The 26,640-nt window shown below is 37.6% G+C and overlaps 1 protein-coding gene across 2 annotated transcripts in view; it reads left to right on the forward strand.

The window, feature by feature from the left end:
• LOC117411753 (protein cereblon-like) overlaps window positions 1-14,782 on the forward strand; it is a 39,142-nt gene extending 24,360 nt beyond the window's left edge. For both annotated transcript variants that reach the window (XM_059000107.1, XM_034019487.3), the window contains exons 7-11: window positions 653-737; window positions 1,874-1,989; window positions 3,728-3,792; window positions 9,272-9,403; window positions 13,245-14,782. In XM_059000107.1, the coding sequence (XP_058856090.1) occupies window positions 653-737; window positions 1,874-1,989; window positions 3,728-3,792; window positions 9,272-9,403; window positions 13,245-13,434 (588 nt within the window). In that variant the 3' untranslated portion in view covers window positions 13,435-14,782. The remainder of the gene's footprint in view (window positions 1-652; window positions 738-1,873; window positions 1,990-3,727; window positions 3,793-9,271; window positions 9,404-13,244) is intronic.
• The last annotated feature ends 11,858 nt before the right edge of the window (window positions 14,783-26,640 follow it).

The raw sequence follows: 26,640 nt of genomic DNA on the forward strand, positions 1-26,640 counted from the left end.
ACCCGAGGGTAATTAATTAAATTGTTTCAGTATCTTACTCTATACTGCAGAATGTATGAAAGAATGAGCTTAGATAGACATATTGGTATATTAGGTTAGTCTACTGATCTGGTCTGGTCTGCCAATTGAAATGCAGTGACGAGAGAGACCAGGAGACGTACAATGATGGTACCATGTTGTCTGTAAAACTGTGATTTAGTTTAATGTTTTTATTGATTACATATTAATTCATTGTAATTAAATCAGGACAGAATGTTTTAGGATTAACCAAGTCTGCAGTTTCACAAGACCCACTAATAAACGTGTTATTATAATTCAAAGTGAAGACTGGTACGGGTGTATGAAATATCATAATTAACGTATACAGTAAAACTCAGAAGCACCCCTGTGTCCTCAATAGAGCCCTCCATCATTCTTCTCTTTACAGCCGTATAGATTATCAAGGCAACCCATGCTACAGCATTCCCAGTCGACCCACTGAATCAATGAAACACTGTGTGCTTTTTGTTGTCCTTTTCACTGATAAACTATTTTTACCTCTTCAGTTTAGAATTCCCGTTGAAAGAGTTTGAGAAGAATTCTCTGGACATCTCTCTCATGAGTTACACTGCTGAGTTATTAAGCTCTATGGATTTTTCTGTTTTATCATTAGGAGATCTTAATGAACAGAGTCAAGCGACAACTCCATGAGTGGGATGAAAATCTCAAAGATGACTCACTGCCATCAAATGCAATAGGTATATATAGGTATCTTATCTCCCTACCCTTTCCAGAAAAACAATTCCAGTATATCTTACCTAATATGTATTGCCATCATTTTGTAGGTCTCATGTTTTCCCAGCTGTTAGTGAAAATAATGTATTGATCAGTTCTTGCAGGTACTTCAATGCTACAATTCCATTCACCGTCAAGAGGTCGCATGAAACTCGACATTGAAAAACACATCAGTCACAGAAAAAGGAGTTCATTTAAAGATAAACCATACAAAACATTTAGAATAATTCAGGTTCAAATCCCCAGAGACTCACAAAATAATTGTATTTTTATGTTTACAAATGGTATGAAAAAAATCTGTAAAAAATCAAAAACACGCTTCTCATAATTTGTGCGTTTTTCATGCAAGAAAATGTTATATCTACAAAGTGATGGCAATACATATTAAATAGGATTTACTGGAATTATTATGACCTAATAGTGCTTTCTCTTGCAATATTTTTGTTTTGTTAGCAAATTTATTAGAACACCTTAAGATTTGTCATTTATATAGTCTCTCACATATCCCTTGAGAACACTCTGTGTGCTACACCTTTATTGACAGTGCTATGGCAGGTCAAATTTTATTTGTTTAACCTCTGTATATTGTGCTCTGTACATTCTCTAACTTATCTGCACTATCAAACCTTGTGTTTGGACAGACTTTTGAAGAAAATGTTTCCAGGAAGTGACATAGTTTGTCCTCTCCTAATCTATTACTGTGTCCTAGTTTCCAGCTTTATTTGTTTAGTTCATTCATATAAACACTGACATGATAGTACACCACACAGGTGGCCTACGTGCCTACGAAGCTAAATGCAGTTTGTTTAAGCAGCACAACAGATCTTTACAGTGGAAAAGTCTTACAAAATAAAAGACGCAGTTCAGTGAAGGGGGAGGGAGGGGGCTTTTCCACCAAAGCTTCAGGGCTGGTATCTTCAAAGCCGATGGGTAGAGAGATTATTCCATTCTTCATGAATTTTTTAACAAACTTGTTATCTCACTTGAGTTGAAAGGGCCCATAGCTAAAAAATAGAAACAGTGTCCTGTTGGGCTGCTGAATTCAGTATACAGTGTCTGTTTCTCACTGGGCTTCGATTTGTATTTCTTTTTCATACAGATTTTTCATACAGAGTTGCAGCTTGCCTGCCCATTGATGACGCACTGCGTATACAGCTGCTGAAAATCGGCAGTGCTATCCAGCGACTGCGCTGTGAATTAGATATAATGGACAGAGTAAGTATTGGCATGCTTTGTGAAAACTGTTAGATTTAAAGTTTTGAAGCTATACATTTTCCCCACAATACACACCCATTCATTATATAGGTCTGAAATGCGCCGTTTTGAAACCTGTGCATAGCATGGATTGTCATTTTAAAACATGATAACTGGTCCTACACTGTGTTAAAGAAATCTCAATTGGCAAGCTGTGCTTTTAGATTATCTTGCATTTCCTGGCTCATTTCAACTTCAGTGCTTCCCCTATTAACGACATGCTTTGACCCAGAAGACACTGCAGGGGCAAAATAACCAAGGAAGAAACGCAGTAGCAGACTTCCTGGAAGGCAAGACAAACAAACTGAGAACTTGCTTTAACCTTGTGTAGCACCAGATGGAATTACATTATATGCCATGTGTTTCTATAGAAACTGCTCCTTTCAGAACTATGAAATGAATTGAAGTGCACAGATTTCTTTTTACTTTAATGTTTGCTTTTAAATATTTTTAGGACATGGGGTACAGTGCATAGCAGTTAAAAAAAAAAATACATATTTAAAAGTAATTGTAAGAGCTTTTATGTTAAGTCTTTAGGTGCAGTTGTTTTTTTCTCCTGAGCTGTGCAGGGAAGTGCTGCGGTAAGGGAACTTAATTGGACATTCTAAATGGGAAGAGAATTGTGGGTAAATTAATGGGGCACTCTAAATTTATTAAAATAAAAAAAATGCACATAGCGGTATATGGTTTTTCGTCTCAACAATTCAATTAACGAGTTCCGAATAATATGAAGCTTCTAAATAGTTCTTTGGAATGACCAAAAAGCACATTGTACCTTTTATGGATAGTCTGCAATCTAAACAAACCACTTCCTGGGACTTGGGCTTTTACCTGGAATCACAGATACGGAACTACTGTAGTAGAAGTCAAATAAAATACACGGAAATACATAGGTATGTTTTTTTATCCAAGACAGACTGGTTGTTTTGTTCTTCCAGAAACTGAACGTCTTCTTTTGTTGTCATTCACGATTGCATTGACCCACTGTGTTGTAAAGAGTTTCAATTAAAAAATGTGTTGGCTAAATTAAATGTACATGAGAAGGAGCGGGCTCTGCCTCCAGAGCCCGCTCCTTCTCCTTCTCCACCCTCGCCCCGCAGTGGTGGAATGACCTTCCTACACAGATGTCAGGACTGCCCAGTCCCTGACCACCTTCCGGCGCCTCCTCAAGACTCACCTCTTCAGACAGCACCTGTAGAACTCCTCTTTTTTTTCCCTCTGGACACTTATCACTCTTCCTTAAATGCGCTTTACTTGCTCTTATCTGCCCCCTATTTTACTGCATTTAATCCTGTACTTTAGAGTACTGTAATCTGTCACCAGTGTTATTTAATCTGTAGTATTTTGTATTTAATTATATCCTGATGTAACTATCACTGAAACTGTTATCTGCTCTGTTATTGAATGGTATTTTGTCATACTTGTACTTTCTAGAACCAAAGTCATTGTACTTTTATCTTGCTCCTAATTGTATTATTACTTGTACTGTGATTCTTGAAATGCATTTTTGTTTACGACTGTAAGTCGCCCTGGATAAGGGCATCTGCTAAGAAATAAATAATAATAATAATAATAATAATAATAATAATAATAATAATAATAATAATAATAATAATAAGCTAGAGGAAACATAATTACTGTAATAATACTTTCTTTCTTTCTTTCTTTCTTTCTTTCTTTCTTTCTTTCTTTTCCACAGTGTACATCGCTTTGTTGTAAGCAGTGTCAAGATACAGAAATAACAACCAAAAATGAAATCTTTAGGTGAGTTTGTTGTGTTAAATACAAAGCAAGTCTTCCAACTGTAAAAGTTAAAAAATGTATGACTGTACAAAAGTGATCTAGATCAGGGGTTCTCATACTAGAGAGACAAATGTTTGATACTGGCCATAGTTCACAGTGTGTTAAATCATGACAAAACTTTTTCAAAGTATGAATACAATAATGTTGATATTCATGACACAGTTCTTCTATGCTACTGTTGACAGTTCCAAGAAAAAGGCTCAAATAAAAAAAAACATACTGTAAATGTCACACCCATCAACAGAATTGCTTTCTTGTGATCTGGTTACCACCACGCCTAAAGGAATATATCCGTTTTTTAACATTGTCTGTTCTGAAATAATCATCACTTTAGAGACAGGAATTGTGCTTAATGTGCAGCAGCGTATGCTGACAGAAGCACTGATCTGAACTAAAATTCATTTGAAATACCTTCTTCCATGATATAATAATGTGACTGCCGAGATCAGAACAGTATCCTGCTGCAGTTAAACACACTGCAGTGATGTACAGTGCAGACAATATTCAGAGAGAATAAAATAAAACACTGTGTGTAATCTCACCAGTTTCAATCACGATAGGTAAGGCAGCAGATCTACCTCATTTTGAGGCTTGAAATCTGGGTTGACATTTTTTGTTGAGTTGGTTTAATAATAATAATAATAATAATAATAATAATAATAATAATAATAATAATAATAATAATCTAACAAAAAAGCTGGAAGTTCTGCCCCCTTTAAAATTGTGATTTTATAAAGAGATATTCCATTTACTAACTAATTTACCCATTTACATAGGAGACAGAAGTTTCAGTTGTGCACCACTAGTGGTCATTTCTAAACTCACTTCACACATTCAGGTAGCTACAGTCAGCACTCGGTTATCTGTTACCCTTTTACCGCCCTTGTATTAAGATTAAAATCAATCCCCATTATATATATATATATATATATATATATATATATATATATATATATATATATATATATATACAGACGTGCTCAAATTTGTTGGTACCCCTCCACAAAAATCGAAGAATGCACAATTTTCTCTGAAATAACTTGAAACTGACAAAAGTAATTGGCATCCACCATTGTTTATTCCATATTTAATAGAAATCAGACTTTGCTTTTGATTTTTTATTCAACATAATATTGTAAATAATAAAACAAATGAAAATGGCATGGACAAAAATGATGGGACCGCTAACCTAATATTGTGTTGCACAACCTTTAGAGGCAATCACTGCAATCAAACGTTTTCTGTAGCTCTCAATGAGACTTCTGCACCTGTTAACAGGTAATTTGGCCCACTCTTCCTGAGCAAACTGCTCCAGCTGTCTCAGGTTTGATGGGTGCCTTCTCCAGACTGCAAGTTTCAGCTCTTTCCATAGATGTTCGATAGGATTCAGATCAGGACTCATAGAAGGCCACTTCAGAATAGTCCAATGTTTTGTTCTTATCCATTCTTGGGTGCTTTTAGCTGTGTGTTTTGGGTCATTATCCTGTTGGAGGACCCATGACCTGCGACTGAGACAGAGCTTTTTGACACTGGGCAGTACGTTTCGCTCCAGAATGCCTTGATAGTCTTGAGATTTCATTGTGCCCTGCACAGATTCAAGGCACCCTGTGCCAGGCGCAGCAAAGCAGCCCCAAAACATAACCAAGCCTCCTCCATGTTTCACTGTAGGTATGGTGTTCTTTTCTTTGAAAGCTTCATTTTTTCGTCTGTGAACATAGAGCTGATGTGACTTGCCAAAAAGCTCCAGTTTTTGACTCATCTGTCCAAAGGACATTCTCCCAGGATTCTGGCTTGTCAATATGCATTTTAGCAATTTCCAGTCTGGCTTTTTTGTGTTTTTCTTTCAAAAGTGGAGTCCTCCTGGGTCTTCTTCCATGGAGCCCACTTTCGCTCAAAAAGCAACGGATGGTGCGATCAGAAACTGACGTACCTTCACCTTGGAGTTCAGCTTGTATCTCTTTGGCAGTTATCCTTGGCTCTTTTTCTACCATTCGCACTATCATTCTGTTCAATCTGGGGTCGATTTTCCTCTTGCGGCCGCGCCCAGGGAGGTTGGCTACAGTTCCATGGACCTTAAACTTCTTAATAATATTTGCAACTGTTGTCACAGGAACATCAAGCTGCTTGGAGATGGTCTTGTAGCCTTTACCTTTACTATGCTTGTCTATTATTTTCTTTCTGATCTCCTCAGACAACTCTCTCCTTTGCTTTCTCTGGTCCATGTTCAGTGTGGTGCACACAATGATACCAAACAGCATAGTGACTACTTTTCTCCATTTAAATAGGCTGAATGACTGATTACAAGATTGGAGACATGTGTGATACTAATTAAAGAAACTAATTAGTTTGTAATATCACTATAATCCAATTATTTATTATCTTTTCTAAGGGGTACCAACAAATGTGTCCAGTCCATTTTAGAATATCTTTGTAGAATAAGCAATTATTCATCTCTTTTCACAGCTCCTTTGCTTTATTCTATGACATACCAAAGGCATGCAAGTATACATGATAAAATAGCTTTTAATTTCATCACTTTTCAGGAGGAATGAAGCATTATTTCAATGAGCTGTAAGGGTACCAACAAATTTGAGCACGTCTGTATATATATATATATATATAACAAATTGATGCACTTGCCCATCACACGCGATTTCCAACTCCGTCACCAGTTTTCTTTATTATTATTATTTATTTCTTAGCAGACGTCCTTATCCAGGGCGACTTACAATTGTTACAAGATATCACATTATACATTATTTCACATACAGATATCACATTATTTTTACATACAATTACCCATTTATACAGTTGGGTTTTTACTGGAGCAATCTAGGTAAAGTACCTTGCTCAAGGGTACAACAGCAGTGTCCCCCACTGGGGATTGAACCCACAACCCTCTGGTCCAGAGTCCAGAGCCCTAACCACTACTCCACACTGCTGCAGTTTTCTGATACAAAGTCCATCTCTTCAATGTTACAATTTATCTGAATATCCGTCACTATCTCTCTTTTTGCCAAATCAGTCTGTCTTATATTGTGCAGTTACACAGCGCTTCCTCCAGTCTCATCTGACGGAAATGCAGCCAAAACTAAGCGAACAAGACAAGCTAGGGTAATGTAATAGTTAATCATTAAACAGTTCTAGATAATGTGATGTCTTTTCTTATTTTTTTTTTTATGATCTTTAGTTTTTGTGCATCTTCATGCAAGTAAACTGTGATGAGCACCATATTCTGCAATTTTGAATACTAATTTTGGATACTGTTTTAAATTGCATTGCCTTTTACTTTTCATGCAGTTCTGTGCATGGATAACATTTAGATTTCATTTTGCTGTTGGGTCGTTAATGGGAAATTTTACATACCGCTACATTACATACCGGATTTAAAAGTATGTACTGTTAACGTGTTGTTTCTCTTTAGTTTTGGCAAGGGATATTTTCAGAATTATATCGTTCTGAATTAAAATACTTATTCTGTTGAAAATATAGCACTGTACCAACAAAACCAATACAGTACATCTAAATGGAAGCCTACTTATTTTAAAACACAGTCCTTTCAGATATGTATTTTTGATATTGTATCTTTTTAGTGTTACCTGAAAAACGGACAAGGGTAGGAATGGGCCAAAATGAAATAATCAGATATGCGTCACACACGTTTAACCGTCACTGAAGTCAAAATTGTATAGGGTCGGATATGTGAGTGCTGACTGTGATAACATTAGGACATTAGTGAGTACTTCTGGAAAATAATGATCTCAGCAGAAGCAACCATAGATAATTATTTACATTTCCAAAGATGCTGAGGGGCTAATATTGCTAATCGCTCATTAGAGAATAGTGTGAGGAACCTGTATAGGCAGCAGTTCCCCATATTTACATGTGGCAAACTGGTAAATGCAGAGTATAACCATGGAGAAAACTGCAGAATTACTGTCTTAACCCTTACACTTCATCACCCTGCCTAGCTCTGCCTGGCTCTGGCTCTCTCTGCCCCCAGTGTTCTGCTCAACTGGGCAGCTTGGCTAATGCTGTCTATGTTATGCCAGAGGAGGGACTAAGAACACAGTGACCCTTCACTTTTAAACGAGCTAACAATAGAATATGGGTAAAACTTTGGTAAACATTTGTCATGATGCTTTTAGACAGATCCCATCCCAGTAGACAAAACCAGTTTGTCTCTTTTGAAATGAAATAACTAATGGTGAACTGCAGTACACAGGAGTAAGTTAAAGCAACATCCAGTTGCATTGCCATCACTAGGATCAGTAATACACTTCAGCTTCATTAATGCAACTCTGTTAGTTTAAACATGCAGTGAATTTAAAAACCAATGTATTTTATGCCTTAAGTGCTGAAATTGAACATTTTACATCTGACAGAATGTTGGCTATACAAGTCAACACAAAGCAGGCACACGTTGCTGCCTATTGAACACCAAATGTTGAATTCAGTTCAGTTCTTTATTGTCTAGACAAGATTGTAATTAATTGAAATCTGCATCTCAGTTCCAAAAGGTCCTAACCGCTGATCTAGTCTGTCACTGTCAGCCAGGATAGTGGGGCTAAAACATGCTAGAAATAAAACAGGAAATGATTGGAGCGTAAAAGAGCAGAGTTTGAAATATTCTCCTTCATCCGTCCTGGTAGAACAAAATAAACACTTGGCAGTAGTAAACTAATTTAGACGGCTTTCATAATAACAGACAAGCTGATAATAGCAGTGTACATTCAAGAAAAACGACATCAAGATCAATGTCAGGACTTTGAAAAAGAACAGGAAATTAAAAAAAAATGATGGATGTGTGTGTTCCTTTGTTAAATTGCTGGAGAGATGTTTGTTCCTCAGTTTTAGCTACTGTTGATGTCCCTTGGTTTTACAATTCCTGCTGCTTCTCACTTCACTAAGAGGGCATTTCTTGTTGAGGGAAGTTTTTAGATGAAGCGTTTAGCCCTAATTAACTCCTGTCTGCACTAACAGAAGATTTCCATTGTGAAAGGCACTTCCTTTGTCTGTTGGTTTGTTGATGCATTAGACAGCATGCAAAGGGTTCTGTCAGTCTTAGAGAACAAGGTTAAAAGTCACCTCTAAATCCATGCAAGTTAATACCCGTGAATTTTGTACAAAAACATCCAGATTTACCCTAAGCGGCCGCGTTCTTAGATGAAATAATTCAATGCACAGGCCGATTTCTTTCAACTTGCTTTCTTTACAGAAAGTTGATTGGTGGCCCCCCCTAACACATACCTGTCATTGTCTCTTCACTTGATGAATACCAATGTCAGGATTATAAACTTTGACGGTGAAGGATTGGTTATCATCTACCATTTAATAATTCACACGCAAACAGATGAGGTCACTGAATGGGGTTACTGAGGTCGGTCTTAAATGCACTTATCCCTCCATTTGCAATGCTGATAAACTTGTTTTTTTCCAGCTTGTCTTTGTATGGACCCATGGCTGCGTATGTGAATCCCCACGGGTACGTCCATGAGACCCTGACGGTCTACAAGGCTAACAGCCTCAACCTGATAGGTCGCCCGTCAACGCAGCACAGCTGGTTCCCAGGGTAACTAACAATTTGCATGCATTCTTTCAGTTAAGAGTTGACCGTAGTTGACTGTGTTCAGTTGAATTAGAATATATAACAGCAAACACTTGATGAATCCCAGAAAAAACTGAGCAAGCACAATTTAAAGTATTGGCAAGCTATGATTGTAATAGGATTTCATAGGAATTTAAGAACATAAAATGACGAACAATGTGCACCATCTAAGCTCGTCCGGTTCCTAGTATCTGATTGATCTCAATTTTGTCAAGTTGGATCTTAAAGGATCCTAGTTATTCAGCATCAACCACATGGTTAAATAGCCCATTGCATATCCTTCCCCACTCTCTGTGTGAAGACGTGTCTCCTTCCCTCTGCTTTATATTTATATCCACTTAGTCCTAAGCCCTTATCCACTGTGTCTTCTGGTCCTGGTTTCTGTCATGTGCTTAAAGTATGGGCTAACTTTGTAGCTCTTTTTCAGATTTTAAAGACTTTAATCAAGAACGCCATGTATTTTTGTTCTTGGCTAAATAATTTCAGTTCCTTCAACCTATCTTCACAGATCATTCCTTTAAGCCTTGATATCAGTCTGGTTGCCCTTTGCTGGACTCTCTCTATGGCCACAGCATCTTTTTTTCTAACAGACATCCAGTAAAAACGATTTCTGGCTACTGTTCACTAGTGTGATACTTTGGCCAATTAATTTGGAATGAAATACTTGCTTTCCTATTTGAAGAAACGCTGTGGAATCTTATATCATCTCATCAGTAATTGGGTGATGTAGTTTATTAAGTCTGAAAGAAACTGAGCTGTATTTTGAGGATTTCTTCTGATGTCTGTAATTGGCTTGGGGATTTAGTCTGGAGAGATCTATCGTTGAACTACACCCCAGAGGAGGTCATCTGTTAAAAGCTGACTTTGTTGCTCGACAAGCTTCAGTCACTATGCAACATCAATGGAAATGCGTCATCCTAACACACAAAATGTGGGGGAAGAAAAAGTGGCCTCGATATTAATTAACATGTCATGGATCTTGCTCAAAACCGAGTAGATGAGGATACAACTGTGTGTTCCCTTCAGTCAAATCCAGTGGGTTTCATGATCTAAATACCCTGTCCTTATTTATTTCACAATGCCTTTTATTGATTGGGTCTAGCAGAAACTAATGTTAGTGTAAATCTGAATTGACTGTAGCTCAGAAGTGCACATAACACCAATTGCTGCTAATTTGTGCATTGGATTTGAAAAACCTCAGGCAGCATGAAAGTTCAGTGTGGTGTTAACATCTTCAAGTTGTGAAGAAAAAGTAGTGCTTGTAGAACTTTATCTGAACTGTCAAGTGAAGATTTATACATTTTCCAAAGCCAAAATGGGTGTTACTGAAGGTGAGTCTTGTCCAAATGTGGTGATACTTGGTTAGGACTTACTTTAGCACAGATTATTGAGAGTATCATCATCTGTAAACAGGGTCCATGGCTGTCTGTCTTGATGCACATACACTGGCAGTCAAAATGATGGTGTCACCAACTTGCAACAGAACAGCTGTCCCGACACTATAATTTTAACCACCAGTGTATGTCACAGCTGCATTTTTGCATCTACTCTGTTCAAACAAAAAACAACTAAAATAATTTAAAAAAGATTTCCTTTGCTTCAAAGTCTTGTCTGGCTGTTCATTAGCAATGGTCTCCAATAAAAGTACAGCTTTAAAGTAACAATATACAGTATGTAAAACTGTATATACAGGCAGATGCAGAGGCACTGCCTTCTCTACCCAGGTTCTGATACTCTCAATAACGTGTTCAACACAATGTACGTAGAAAAGGGTTCAAGATGATTATGAGCCAGGTTAAAAAGAGGGGCTGTAGTGTCAATAAGGGTGCATTCTGTGCACACACCGCTTTATCAATCAACCCCACCTTGCAGTACAGTTAATTAAGGTGAAGACAGTTAAGTGGATTTTGTGGAAATGTTGCGTTTCCAATTGTGGTCACCACAGCACCAAAGGGACATTGTGACCCTGGAGAGAGTCCAACGAAGAGCAACCAGACTAATCCCAGGGTTTAAAGGACTGAGCTATGAGGATAGGCTGAAAGAACTGAATCTATTCAACCTGGAGTAAAGAAGAATTAGGGGTGACATGATTGAAGTCTTTGAGATCTTAAAACGGCATGACATAGTTAACCCTATCCAATACTTTAAGCACAGTACAGAAACCAGGACCACAGGACACAGTGAAGACTAAGGACAGAGGGAGACGCTTCTTCACACAGAGAGTGCTGGAGGTATGGAATGTTGTTAAGGCAGAATCACTTGCATCTTTTAAGACCTGACTTGGACAAACTTAGATGGGCTGAATGGCCTCCTCTCGTTCGTGAATTTTCTTATGTTCTCATTTTCATTTTTTGATGGAGGTGTTGTGTAAAATAGATAACTATAGGACCCACTCTATACATAGTTGTTTTCCTTCCATGTGCATATAAATCGAATAAACCTCTTATGGATGTGTGTAGGAGGTCTGCCATGGCCTTACTGTAAATATTGAATTTATTTTACGAATTAGTGATGACCTTGTGACTTTGCGAGGGACAGGTCCACGAGTGATGTCACAGGGGTCATGACCTATTGAACGCTACAATTTCAGCTGAATAATTTTGAACATGTCACTGCAAACATGCTGCTTTTCTAGTTGTTGTTTTTTTCATGGTTTATATCTGACCCTTAGATCCAGACAGGTGTTATAGACAGACAGAAGTCCCTTAAATGCCCTTAAAGTCTGAGTTGTTTATTTCTGGTTTGACTTTGAAATTGTGCAAATGAAAAGTATATTAAAGTATATTATTACACAGGGCGATGTGGTAAGGATTTATATTGCATTCAAGAAGTTAACCTGAAGTTCACGTTACATCTTAATAAACACTCAATATAAATATTCAGTAGGTTTTATTAATTGATGTGGAATTATAACATCAATTGATAGCTAACCAAAGGTCAAATAATATCCTGTAATGTAATATTCATTTTATTTTTAAGCACAGTGTGAATATTTATATTATTCTGTGGCTACATTTACAATGCCATGCCAGGGAGTGTCATGTTATGGTAGTTAAGGGGCAATGCTAATATCAGTGATGAAAAGAACCGTGCTATAAACATGCATTGTGTTAAAAAGGGCATTTACAACTTGTTACTAACGATGTTACAATGATATTACAGAAATGCTCCCATTTTACTTACCTAATCGTGGCCACACAGGTCAACAACATGTGTAACTGGATTGTTCTACTTGTCTCCGAGGATTGTTAAATGTAATTATTTGTTCAATGTTTCTGCTACTGCTAATTGCATTGAAGTTTAGTTTTGTAACTATATACTGTTAATATGTGTTTCATGCGGTTATCCCTCATGAGCAATTTGGTATCAATAACGTCATTGTAATATAAATACAACTTTTTCCACATTTTTACAGATTTAAGTTAAGATATACGATTCTTAACTCCAATTCAGTTTTCAAAGACAGGTTATAACTACTATAATTATAGGAAGGAAAAACCTTTGTATTAAAGTAAACACCAGCAGGAGTTGATGCTTTATTTGAGGTTTTATCAGCCACAGTCTGGAGATGTGTATATCTCGACTGTACTGTATTTCTAACTTATATTTATAAAGAATGCACAGTAAAAACATTTGAACCTGTTTTGAGATTATTCAGAGAAGTCTATTGTGAAATTCCTGCGAATGTGTTTTTGACAGTCATGGAGAAGCACTGATATAGTTCGGTGCCCTGGCCCTTGTTGGCTTTTTGTTTTTATACCGAGTTTCATTGGCCCTTCATTGAATGTTTAATCTTGTTTCGCAGATACGCTTGGACCATTGCCCAGTGCCGAACCTGTGGCTCACACCTGGGCTGGAAGTTCACAGCTACTAACAAGGACTTGACTCCTCACAAGTTCTGGGGGTTAACACGCTCTGCTCTGCTGCCGACAATCCCCAAGACAGACGAGGAGGAGGAGGAGGGACAGGAGGCCTCCAGGCTTTTGCGCCTGTAACTAGATGCTGCATGAATAGAGAAAAACGAAAACGAACAAACGTTCAGCAAACTCAGTGCACGTCTTACCTGAATCCGCTGGGGGCAGTGCAACTTCTGAAAAGTGATATCCAGCTTTCCACTCAACCTGCAGTTTAATTTTACAGTTGTCAGATTTGAGCCAGGTGGTCTTTAGTACTGGTTATGTGCTTCTTGAAATGTGCCAAGCTCTTCTGTGCAGGGAGTTGCAGAGAATGTTTAGGCTTGTGAAGTGCATCTTACTCAGCAAGCTGTGTTACTGTCATATCCCAACCAGGGCATGCCACCTGTGCTGTATCATTTCATATTATAGAAAGCTTTAAGTAATGCTATAGAGACACAGGACTTTATAGAAATGGTGTTGGCTGTATTTTTTCATATGCCTTTTGTTTCGTTATTCTCTTAGTCATTCTCCTATTTTTTGTGTTGAATGTATTTTTGTTTAGTCTCAGTTTCTCATATCCTTGAGATAATGCAACACACTCGAGCAGGTAGTTTAATAAGAACTTGGTGTGGTTAGTAATGTAGGGAAAGAACCCCATTCGCTAGCCATCTCTTCAGCCTGTGACCTGCGTCAGATGTCTGGTTGTGTTCTCCTTGTGAGAGGACCAGCAACCTGTCACTGTGATCTGTAACTAATTATTGAGGTACTGTAGGTGTTCGCTTTCAAGGTTGGCAGGCAGTGCTAAAGGGCATGCTGTGTTGGGATTCAAATAATAGATGATGGTAAAATTAAAAGCATTTGTAGGTCTAATATATCTTTTAGGCACAGCTTTCATTCAAGAAGCACCTTGTCATGAGAAAAAGCTGTTCAGACCAGGAGGCTGTTTTCTGATAAAACATTACAGTAATAATAATAATAATAATAATAATAATAATAATAATAATAATAATAATAATAATAATAATAATAATAATAATATCACATTTCAATAATAACAATATGCTGATAATTATGTTGTAAATGGAAATAGTTGTTCATGTTTTGTAAAGTTTAAGTTGATACTGCTTGAGGGATTAATTTATTTTTTTGAGGTTTTGTGATTTATGTCTGATTTATGTAGGAGCAAACATTCAGCACATTGTTAAGGTGTATCGTACATGCACAGCTTTGAATTCCTTTTATTCCAAACTTAACAGTCAGAACACTCCTATATTTAAACATGTGTGCTGTCAATAGCTGTGGGAGGTAAGGTGGAGGAACTGCTGAAAACATGATTTGAAATGTTAATCGAAGAGATGGTTTCTCAGTCACCAAAGCTGTTTCCTCTTACTTCTATGTGCAGTTGTCCTCTGCATCTACCAGTAAAGTTTACTTTGAACCTCTGTAAGCTGTCTGTTTGTTTGTTTTTTAACCATGCTTTATAAAGCTGGTGTACTGCAGGGAGTACATTGATTTTTAGACCATCTACTTTTTCAGAATACTCTCAAACCTTGCTTTAAGGCTCAATATAAAGAGCATACAGTTAAGGCCACGATTAATGTAATTTTTACAGCCACGATTCAGCAGTGTCACTTTCAATATTGAGGCCACCTCTGCAGTCCCAAACGTATCAAGCCTCTTAAACTCCCACTCCAATAAGACTTACTGTACATGCTGGGACACTACCCAATCCTCTGAAAATTTGGATGCTACATAATTTTAACATTTAATTTAGATTTTTTTTTTGCAATTCAGATTTACTATTAGAAACTAAATCAGTAAATTAGACCAATTTGCATAGGAGAAAATAAATAGTATCTTTGTAAGATGTTTCGACTACGTGCCTTCAAAAGCAAGGCCACTCCATATTAAGGCCACATTTGTTGGTCCTTGATTGGCCTTAATAGCAAGGTATTTATTTCTTACTTACAGACGTGCTCAAATTTGTTGGTACCCCTCCACAAAAATCGAAGAATGCACAATTTTCTCTGAAATAACTTGAAACTGACAAAAGTAATTGGCATCCACCATTGTTTATTCCATATTTAATAGAAATCAGACTTTGCTTTTGATTTTTTATTCAACATAATATTGTAAATAAGAAAACAAATGAAAATGGCATGGACAAAAATGATGGGACCGCTAACCTAATATTTTTTTGCACAACCTTTAGAGGCAATCACTGCAATCAAACATTTTCTGTAGCTCTCAATGAGACTTCTGCACCTGTTAACAGGTAGTTTGGCCCACTCTTCCTGAGCAAACTGCTCCAGCTGTCTCAGGTTTGATGGGTGCCTGCTCCAGACTGCAAGTTTCAGCTCTTTCCATAGATGTTCGATAGGATTCAGATCAGGACTCATAGAAGGCCACTTCAGAATAGTCCAATGTTTTGTTCTTATCCATTCTTGGGTGCTTTTAGCTGTGTGTTTTGGGTCATTATCCTGTTGGAGGACCCATGACCTGCGACTGAGACAGAGCTTTCTGACACTGGGCAGTACGTTTCGCTCCAGAATGCCTTGATAGTCTTGAGATTTCATTGTGCCCTGCACAGATTCAAGGCACCCTGTGCCAGGCGCAGCAAAGCAGCCCCAAAACATAACCGAGCCTCCTCCATGTTTCACTGTAGGTATGGTGTTCTTTTCTTTGAAAGCTTAATTTTCTCGTCTGTGAACATAGAGCTGATGTGACTTGCCAAAAAGCTCCAGTTATGACTCATCTGTCCAAAGGACATTCTCCCAGAAGGATTGTGGCTTTTCAATATGCATTTTAGCAAATTCCAGTCTGGCTTTTTTATGTTTTTCTTTCAAAAGTGGAGTCCTCCTGGGTCTTCTTACATGGAGCCCACTTTCGCTCAAAAAGCGACGGATGGTGTGATCAGAAACTGACGTACCTTCACCTTGGAGTTCAGCTTGTATCTCTTTGGCAGTTAACCTTGGTTCTTTTTCTACCATTCGCACTATCCTTCTGTTCAATCTGGGGTCGATTTTCCTCTTGCGGCCGCGCCCAGGGAGGTTGGCTACAGTTCCATGGACCTTAAACTTCTTAATAATATTTGCAACTGTTGTCACAGGAACATCAAGTTGCTTGGAGATGGTCTTGTAGCCTTTACCTTTACCATGCTTGTCTATTATTTTCTTTCTGATCTCCTCAGACAGCTCTCTCCTTTGCTTTCTCTGGTCCATGTTCAGTGTGGTGCACACAATGATACCAAACAGCACAGTGACTACTTTTCTCCATTTAAATAGGCTGAATGACTGATTACAAGATTGGCTTTCAGAAGCAGCCCCTAGATTTGAAAAGTTTGGTTTGTAAGTTTGGAAAATAAGTAACACAAAGCAGGCCTAGCAGGATATGAAACAGGTAAGAAGTGACTCCTTATTAAAATGTATGTATGAAGTATCCCTGTGAGGTAAATTACAGGGCATTCTGGGATTATACAGAATCTACACGGAAATAGACTGCACACAGTACTTTGACAGACTGGAAGCAAGTTTGTCCTGTTCTTATCGCAACCTGACATTTTTTTCACATTCTTCCACTTAATTCATTACATTTCAAGTGAACAGCAGGACAAGCCACGTGAGGCTACAGTTCAACCCTTTTTTTGGTAACACTTTACAAGGCATGTCTCTAATTACTGTGTATGAGTAAAGAAACATATTTGACCTTATTAGGCAGGCTTTTGGCACAATTTCAATTACAGTATTTCGGCAAAAAACGAAATCAAATCGTATTCACTTTGCAGGCATGTTTAATCAAGGAAAAACATACCCAAAAGAAGTATCCACCCTGCACTCTGATGCTACTGAAGAGATGGTGGGGTTCTGTGTACCCCAATTCTGGGCACTCCATATGCTTTCTGTATACCCAGATTGTTATGTATAGTTACAATGTACTTAATGTGTAACCCTAACCCCATTCTGATACAACTATGTAATTACGTTTGCACAAAGATTTGCTCATTAAGTACATTGTAGCTCAGCATCAACATTGTAATTATGTGAAAGTACACATGTATTTACTACAGTGGTTTGAGATATGGTGAACGTAATAGACTTATAATTACTTCAACTAGGAATGGGAAGTTATAGATTGTGCAACACCCTGCCCCAAACCCCATCAAACTGAGCCATTTTTTATCCTCTGCCAAGCTATTTTCGATATTGAAATAGTACATCATTAATTTGTTCCACTGCTGAACTTCAGGAGCTAAGCTTTACTTCTAGCTCTGCCTGATTAGCTACTTTTAGAATGATAATTTGAATGGGCTCTTTCAATAGCTACCTTTTTTTATATACTCGTGAACTTGCAGGCCCTTAAAAACAAAAAAACATGTTCCAGAAAAAGTAACACGTGGAATAATGAATACATTCAAGCACTTAATGCTTCCTGTTACTCTCTGCTCTTTTCAGCATCTGCAAGATAGCATCACGTGCAGATGAGAGCTACAGTACATGCTAAATGGAGTGCATTGCTTCTACATGAAAAACTAAGGTCATCTGAATCAGATAGAGGGCTGTTGTAAAGACATCACTTGATGTTTTGTGAATTTAAAATGTGGAATGAAGTGTATATTTACCAAGGGATTGCGTGCCTCAGCTTTGGTTCCAATGTTCTAGCTGACGTTGTGCAGAATACTGCAATACATTGTCCTACTCAATCTTTGCTTCTGTGCCATAAATCTTAATGTAATTTTTAATTATATTTTGGAATAAGTAGCGAGTTAAGATCTCAAGAAAAAAAAACGATCATGCCAAAGAATATTAATGAATTTATAATAATGTGTATAACACAACAGTGTTGATTATAAAGAGTTTGTTCAATGGAATCCAGGATGCTAACCTTAATGAGTTTATCTGAGCAAAGCACCGTCTATACACACACCCTCTAGTGCTAAACAAAAATGATCACAATTGCTACTGCTTTTTCAGAGTTTGATAAGCTTCAAATCCAACATATTTTGCTGAATGATATTGCAAGCTACCTGCAAGTTCATATTAATCTTCTAAATGGAAGAGTCATTAGAATACAATACAGAGGCATCTGCATAAAAATATCATTTAAAATGTTCAAAACTAATGAGGTTGTTGATGTAAAGTGGAAACAGGACTGGTCCGAGTATAGATCCCCACGGATCTCTAAACTCTTTTCAATAGTCTGCTTACACTGCATGAGTTCCTTCCCTGCCAAAACCACATCATTGTATATATAACTATTCTAATATGTTTAAGTGTTAGCAGACCCAAACACTGTTCCACCATTGCAAAAACAAAACAAATTGTTGCCAACCAAATTGAAGCACACAACAAAATAACTGAACTGGAAAATGACTGTGCTTTCTCTTCTAGGTGAATTCAAATACAAAATAAAAACACCTTACAATAATATATACAGTATATATCACACTTGTAGGACTCGAGTCACAGCCGCAGAAGACTCAGACTCGACCTTTTGTGATTCGGGCTTCATGACTCGGTCATATTAACAACGAGTCCTTTTTTATTTTCTATTACACAAGAAATTCTACCTTTCCAGTTCTGCTTCCCCTAAAACTTCCACCAACAACTACATCTCTCTGAATACAAAGTCTTCAGTTACTAGAACACTGTACAATAAAAACTCACCAAACAAAACATCATCCAATCACTGGTTAGCCCTGCTGTCTTTGCAGCCAATCAAAGTAAAAATAAGAAATTGGAAGTGAGTTAGGTTGTAGTGTAAACACAACCCGAGTCCAGCTACAAATCTGCAAATATCGCAAAGACCCATTGATTTATTTTTTCACTTTTGCATTAAGTTTTATAAGGAATAACTAATGTCAACATGGTTAACAAGTAAATAATGATTTGGCTTTTAACAAGCCTTTCTCTTTACATTCAAACAGTATTCCAATTCCAATTCCAAAAGAAAACGAAGAAAGTGACAGACAAGTTTAAAAAGGCATGCAAATAGAATAATCTAGCTAGAAAACATATAACAAAATCATCTTTTTAAAATGTTTTATTATTTGTGCATTTTTCCAGAAGGATATCAGACAATGTCCAACCTGTTCCCCCACGACTACCACTAACTTAATGAACATTGGTTTGAGTTTGTTTCAAGGACTCAGACTCGGACTCGGGACTTGAAATCAAGGACTCATGACTCAATTGAAACTTTGAACAACTGGGTTTCTAAATGAGTTTTGAACTGGTTATGTGAGTTTATATACATCTGGCATACTTTCATCCCGGTAAAACAATACATTTAGATTGCACATAGTGAGTACAGCCAGATCATTATATGTGAGAAGAGACTCAGATAGAAAAGCAGAAAATAAGCTGAAGAAACAAACAGGTTTTCTAGAACAGGGGTTCCCACGCTGGGGGCTGGGGACCCCTAGGGCCACGGGATGGTTTCAGGGGGGCTGTAGCACATCCAAAATGTTTAGGTGATGGCCTGAATGCATTAAAAACTCTTCAGTCACCTTATAGCTATTTCCAAAAACACATGAAAAATGATATTAACATAATTTTCCAAAAGCTGTATGCCAAACAAACCCACACATGAGGCAACCACATAAACACAATGGTATCAAAATAAGAGAATGATGGAATGCTGTGCAGATCCTCCAGGGCCTGCAGACAATTCTATGAAGCAAAGCATGAGCTGCAGAAAACACATCTACAAACTACATGTATGGCCTTAATGGGTACATATGGACCTTTTTATTTTATTGTGGTACATGTGTTGCTACAACTGTTTGCATAAGGTGTGTGTATTGTTTTCATTTTTTTTTGTTTTTTTACATTTTGACCACTTTTTTAAACTTTTAGATTGCATTCCCTGCCTCAAGATGGCTTCCCATGTACCCGCATGGACCTCTCAGAACTACATTTCCCATCATCCTCCTGCTCACATATGTAACTGAGATGGATTTACCAGTGAGCAGGAGAATGATGGGAAATGTATAAAATCACACTGAATGCCCCGAGTACAGATAATCAGAGCTGTATAAAATCACACTGACTACCCCGAGCACACATTTAAAAAGGCTTACTATAGCTGTTAGAATATGCAATGTGTATTATAGTTAGGGCTTCTGATTTTTGGTTTTAACCGATAAAACCTGATAAAACACCCCCGATACCAAAAAATGAAATCGGTGGATAGCCAATAAACACCGGAAAACACTGTAAAAACTGTGGTAATGGTTAATCTATTCATGTTGACTTTACCCTTTTCACATTAAAAAAAAATAAAAAAAAACCTACTACAAAAATAATAATAAATACATTTCCCTGTGCTGCTGAGCAATGTCCCACCTTCCTGACTTGTATCTATCATTGATTAGTTCTGAATACTTTAAACGCGCCCCAACTACTGAGTGACAGCACATTCCTACATTTCTATTGGAGACTCTGCTTGCAAGATTTAAAACGAGATTACAATCAGGATGGAGGCTTGTTAGCGGGATTTAAACCTATATTACAGTTAAGATACGGAGGATTTAAAACAGAATTGTGGCGAAATGTACAAAAACGCCTATACACAAAAACCCCAGAAGAATGTGCCCGTGACCATAGGGATTTCATTGTGGAAGACAGCAAAGGAAAGAAGGTACAACTTAAGTGTGCAAGTACTGTCGAGTTACTGTACATATTTTGACACACAAACACACACACACACACACACACACACAAAAACAAAAAAACGCTCAAGCATTTTGGAAAGTAACCAAAAACACTAATTTCATACAGTATATCAAAAACGAAAGCCCCGAAAAAAAGATTTACATAAAACTTGAAAATAGCTAAAAAATAAGCACCGAAAAATACAATTAATAAAACCTGAGAAACAGAAGCCCTAATTATAGGTAATTTGTATTATTAAGCGCTTATTTTACAAAGGAAAATCTACTGGGATTGGTTTAATCAAAATAATTACTTATAATAGTTTTTCATAATGATGCCCCTTATACTTTGACTATATGGTAATTATATCAGCGTCTCTATTACTGTCTTCTACAGAGAACTAAAGGGTAAGGTTTGAAATAATTTTACTAATGCCTACGCCATTCTCTCAAAATCATTTTAACAAAACTTGTGTGTAACTGTATAAAAGGGTTGTGTTTTGTACCTTGCTTTACAAGAAAAGCTACATTAAAAGAGTGTAGAAATGAATAACTGAACAGGACAACAAAAAATTACTTTATTATTTATTATTATTTATTTCTTAGCAGACACAGTTACAAACTATCACAGTTGAAGTATCACATTACAAAATATAACATTGTAAAGTATCACATTACAGAAGATTTCCATTACACGAGAGTAGATGTTAAAACTTCATGCTGATTTGAACTCGGCTCCAACGATAAGCACCAACTAAGACGTAGCTTTACAGTAAACTAATGTGATCCATATGCGTCTCCATCCATTTACGTTTCCTTCCATATGATGATGTAGATATCCTTCTGTCTGGTGTTAATGGCTGAAGTGTAATGCTGGCTCCAGGGATCAGCTTATTTTGCCTCCCTGGCGCATCAGCACACACAACGGCTGCGATGCTGGCTCCGGGGATCAACCAAAGTGCGGCCTCCCCAGCGCATCAGCATGACAACCGTCTGGATTGAGCTAAGTAGGGTACATCTCTGGGGTTTTCAAGTGGGCACCTTCCATCCTCAGTGTTTCGTCGACTAGCCCACGACACCTCAAGAGGGCTCGACGGTGATTCTGGCGTCCCAGCATCACCCCCCTCCGTCCCCCACTCAACTCAACCCAGCTTACTTACCTGTCCCCAGCCAGAATCTTTCCGTCTCAACCACAGCCAGTTGCTGCTCCTCTCTGCTGCTTCAGATAAGTTCTTCACTGTGCGACGCAACTCTTGGCCACTGAATCCGACGTCTCTGAGAAACCGGGTTGTAGAGTGTGCCACAAATCCTCGACAACCCACTTCCACTGGGTAAACCTGAACTCTCCATCCTCGCTGTTCCGCTTCAGTGGCTAGTTGAGCATACCGCAGTACAGATAAGAGTAGTTATAAAGTACAGTAAAATCTGTAGCAAAAAAGAGTAAATTAAAATAAGAGCAAAATAAAGAATACAGTAAATAATTACATTTAAGAGCGACTAAAAGCAGTTAACTTCCAGTAAAAATATTTGCTTATACGAGTAAAGTCCAGTATGAGCATGTAGTAAGTATGATAAACTCAAATACAAGATACAGTAAGTAGTTATAATTAAGAGCAGTAGTAGAATATGGCATGGTATGGAGCATTTCAATGCAAGTACAAGCTGATGCAAGTACTGGTACAATTGGGTGCCATATAGTCCAGTATAGTCGAGAGGTGGGAAAAAAAGATATAAGTAATTAAAGTAACGGGCACAGAGAAGGACAGGGTGAATCCCAATTTCACGTGAGTTTTAAGGGCAAAATGTGAAGTCCATGCCCACTTTTTCATGGAAACGCAAATTTCAAGTGAAAATATTAATGAACTCATGTTATTGCCTTAATTGCCAGTACTACAAAAGTGGTAAGGGATTCCAAAACAGTGCTGTAAATACAAGTTAAGTACTTTGTAACTATGTATAATAGCATTGTAATTCCATGTAAGTATACATGTATTTACTATGTAACTACAATGAAATACACACTCGCATCTCCCTTCTACACCCATAGTTATGACACTCACATCTCCCTTCTACACCCTCAGTCATGACACTCGCATCTCCCTCAGTCATGACACTTGCATCTCCCTTCTACACCCTTAGTTATGGCACTCACATCTTCTGTTATTTTGACTATTTCTTCTGTCTTTGTTGGTACCATACCTGTTTTTGTTACTATATATTTTATTCTGACACTTTTCTTTCTGTGTTAAATATCTGGCAGCTGACCATTCCTTCTTTTTAGCCATCTTGGTGCACTCTCTTTTGGAATAAGCATTAGGTGGATTTGATATTATACAGATGTAATATTGTTTTCAAGCACACTTATCTGCTAAATACGTTCTACAGGTTTGTTCCTTAAATGAGAAAATGAATTGCTTAAAAGGATTGTAGCTAACAAAATCATGGCTCATGGCTCATTCCTTTCTTCGTAGATCATCCCTGGGATCAGCCTGGTTTGTTCTTTGTAGGACTCTCTCCAAAGCCACAATGTAATGTGATTACCAGAATTGAATAAAGCATTCTAGGTGTAGTCTCATCATAACCTCTGCAATCTTTTCATAACTGATTTGTACACTTTTGAGTATATTTCCAATTATTCAACAACAAGATTTGAATGAGAAATCCGTCCCCACCGTTTACTTCCAATGCAGAATAATGGGAAAATATTTAGCTGTTCACAGGTTTTCCTGCAGCGATTAACAGTGGAGTTAATGGATCATGTTCATGTCACAAAAGCCTGTGAAGCACTTCTTGTGTATAGAATCATGTGATCTGATTACATTGCCACCATTCCACCATAGTACTTCTGTCAGATCTCAGAAACTAAACAACATCAGTTCTTGAATCATTTTGATAATCTGAAAAATTAAAAAAAATATTAATCATCATACACATAATCTAGATGTTTCCCAGCCTGTAAAAATGGCTTTAAGACAATGATACAGAATAGTGCTTTTTAGTTCCAGCCATTACATTTTTTTTTTAAACACTTTTTCTTCAGTTTTTTTTTTTTAGCTGTAATAGGATTTTAGTATACAAGAATGAACTTTGGAAAAGAAATCTAGCCATTTGTTTTTTGTGTATGTTATGCCTCTTCATTTTTACTTAATAATTGTGATTCAAATCTGCCGGCTTTTAATCATCACAGGTCATTTAAATTAACGCCTCAAAACTATAATATGCTTTCCTTCCTTCTACTTCATTAAAAATGAATTTCCATAGAGTATACATATCTGAAAACTATCCAGCGCCAATGCAGGATAGTGCTGAAAGATTAATCACCTTTCCACTCAATGTGTCCACAGCATATATTTGAATGCATAATACAGCTGAATTAAAGACACCATCTCCTTCATGTTGTTTGAAAATGACCCTGTTCAAGGAAAGCTTCAAAGCATCTTCTTTCCTTGATCAGTGATCAGTTTTACAAAGTGAGTCATCATTAATCAAGTGAAGGTCCCTTAAAAATCCCTGAATCACCCAGGCTCTGCAGTGAGAGATAAACATTATTATTATTATTTATTTCTTAGCAGACGCCCTTATCCAGGGCGACATACAATTGTTACAAGATGTACAAGGTGTACTTTATTGGTCTCTAAAGGAGATCAATAAAGTACACCTGAGGCTTTAACACATTCATATAAAATACAGTGTTCTGAATTGTGTTTAATGGTTAGGTTATGAGACCATTTTTGGAAAACTCTGTAAGTGTCATTTTTCAGTTTTACCATTCTTTTCCCATGGATATACCTGTGTATATATATTTTTAATGTGCTTTACCATACCTCTCTGGGCTACAATGCTTACCTATGCTTTACTATACTTTCACTATGCTTTCAGTGTGACGGGGGCCTTCATAAAAAGGAATCATTTGATGCTCCTCTTTCTCTTTTCTGTACAGATATGTGTAGAAGCATATAAAGCCAGGCTTCCTAACCAGGTATAGGGTATATTGTCAATGATCAATTGACATGAAGTTTACAAGCCAGCCAAATAAAAGCCTTGATGACATTAATTAATTACGTTTCACATAAACACGTCCGATAGGAAGACATGACTTTGTAGTCACATTTTTTATAAGAGCAAACTTGTAGCAGTGTTTAACTTCCTGGACCATGGTAATTTTATTATTTTTTATCTTGGAAGTGCCACCAGCCCAGTTAGCCTCTTAAATTAGTCCCTATTGCGTTTTGATTAAAATTGTTAACAGATTATATATATATATATATATTAGATGGCTGTCAAATACCCATCTGTGGATGAACACTTGTCTGTCTGCAGGAAAGGGTTTTGTTCATTAAATGTGCACTGGGTCCCACTCACCAAGATAACTTGAGTGATTTTGTTTTGTGTGTGTGTGTGTGTTTTTATTTAGTTTAATTGTAAATAATAAAAGTGCACATAGAGGTGCTTAAACTGCAAAGTCCTGCTCAAATGGCACACTCTTTCACTCCACAGGCAGTATGACTCGTTAATTAAAAAACCTACCTGCTGAGTTGACTCCTTTTCACTCTATAGCCAGCCAAGCTTAACAAGACAAATTAAGTTATTTTATCATATTCCAATGCTTTCGCATGAAAATCAAACGTTTACAGCTTTATAAAGCATGGTTTAAAAAAACCAAACAGACAGCTTGCAGAGGTTCAAAGTAAACTTTACTGGTAGATGCAGAGGACACATAGAAGTAAGAGGAAACAGCTTTGGTATCTGAAAAGCCATCTCTTCGATTAACATTTCAAATCATGTTTACAGCAGTTCCTCCACCTTACCTCCCACAGCTATTGACAGCACACATGTTTCAATATAGGAGTGTTCTGACTGTTAAGTTTGGAATAAAAGGAATTCAAAGCTGTGCATGTACGATACACCTTAACAATGTGCTGAATGTTTGCTCCTACATAAATCAGACATAAATCACAAAACCTCAGAAAAATAAATTAATCCCTCGTGATTTCCATTACACGAGAGTAGATGTTAAAACTTCATGCTGATTTGAACTCGGCTCTCGCCAAGATAAGCACCAACTAAGACGTAGCTTTACAGTAAACTAATGTGATCCATATGCGTCTCCATCCATTTACGTTTCCTTCCATGTGATGATGTAGATATCCTTCTGTCTGGTGTTAATGGCTGAAGTGTAATGCTGGCTCCAGGGATCAGCTTATTTTGCCTCCCTGGCGCATCAGCACACACAACGGCTGCGATGCTGGCTCCGGGGATCAACCAAAGTGCGGCCTCCCCAGCGCATCAGCATGACAACCGTCTGGATTGAGCTAAGTAGGGTACATCTCTGGGGTTTTCAAGTGGGCACCTTCCATCCTCAGTGTTTCGTCGACTAGCCCACGACACCTCAAGAGGGCTCGACGGTGATTCTGGCGTCCCAGCATCACCCCCCTCCGTCCCCCACTCAACTCAGCCCAGCTTACTTACCTGTCCCCAGCCAGAATCTTTCCGTCTCAACCACAGCCAGTTGCTGCTCCTCTCTGCTGCTTCAGATAAGTTCTTCACTGTGCGACGCAACTCTTGGCCACTGAATCCGACGTCTCTGAGAAACCGGGTTGTAGAGTGTGCCACAAATCCTCGACAACCCACTTCCACTGGGTAAACGCGAACTC

The sequence above is a fragment of the Acipenser ruthenus genome, chromosome 25 (genome assembly GCF_902713425.1).
Source record: "Acipenser ruthenus chromosome 25, fAciRut3.2 maternal haplotype, whole genome shotgun sequence".
NCBI classification, from domain to species: Eukaryota; Metazoa; Chordata; class Actinopteri; order Acipenseriformes; family Acipenseridae; genus Acipenser; species Acipenser ruthenus.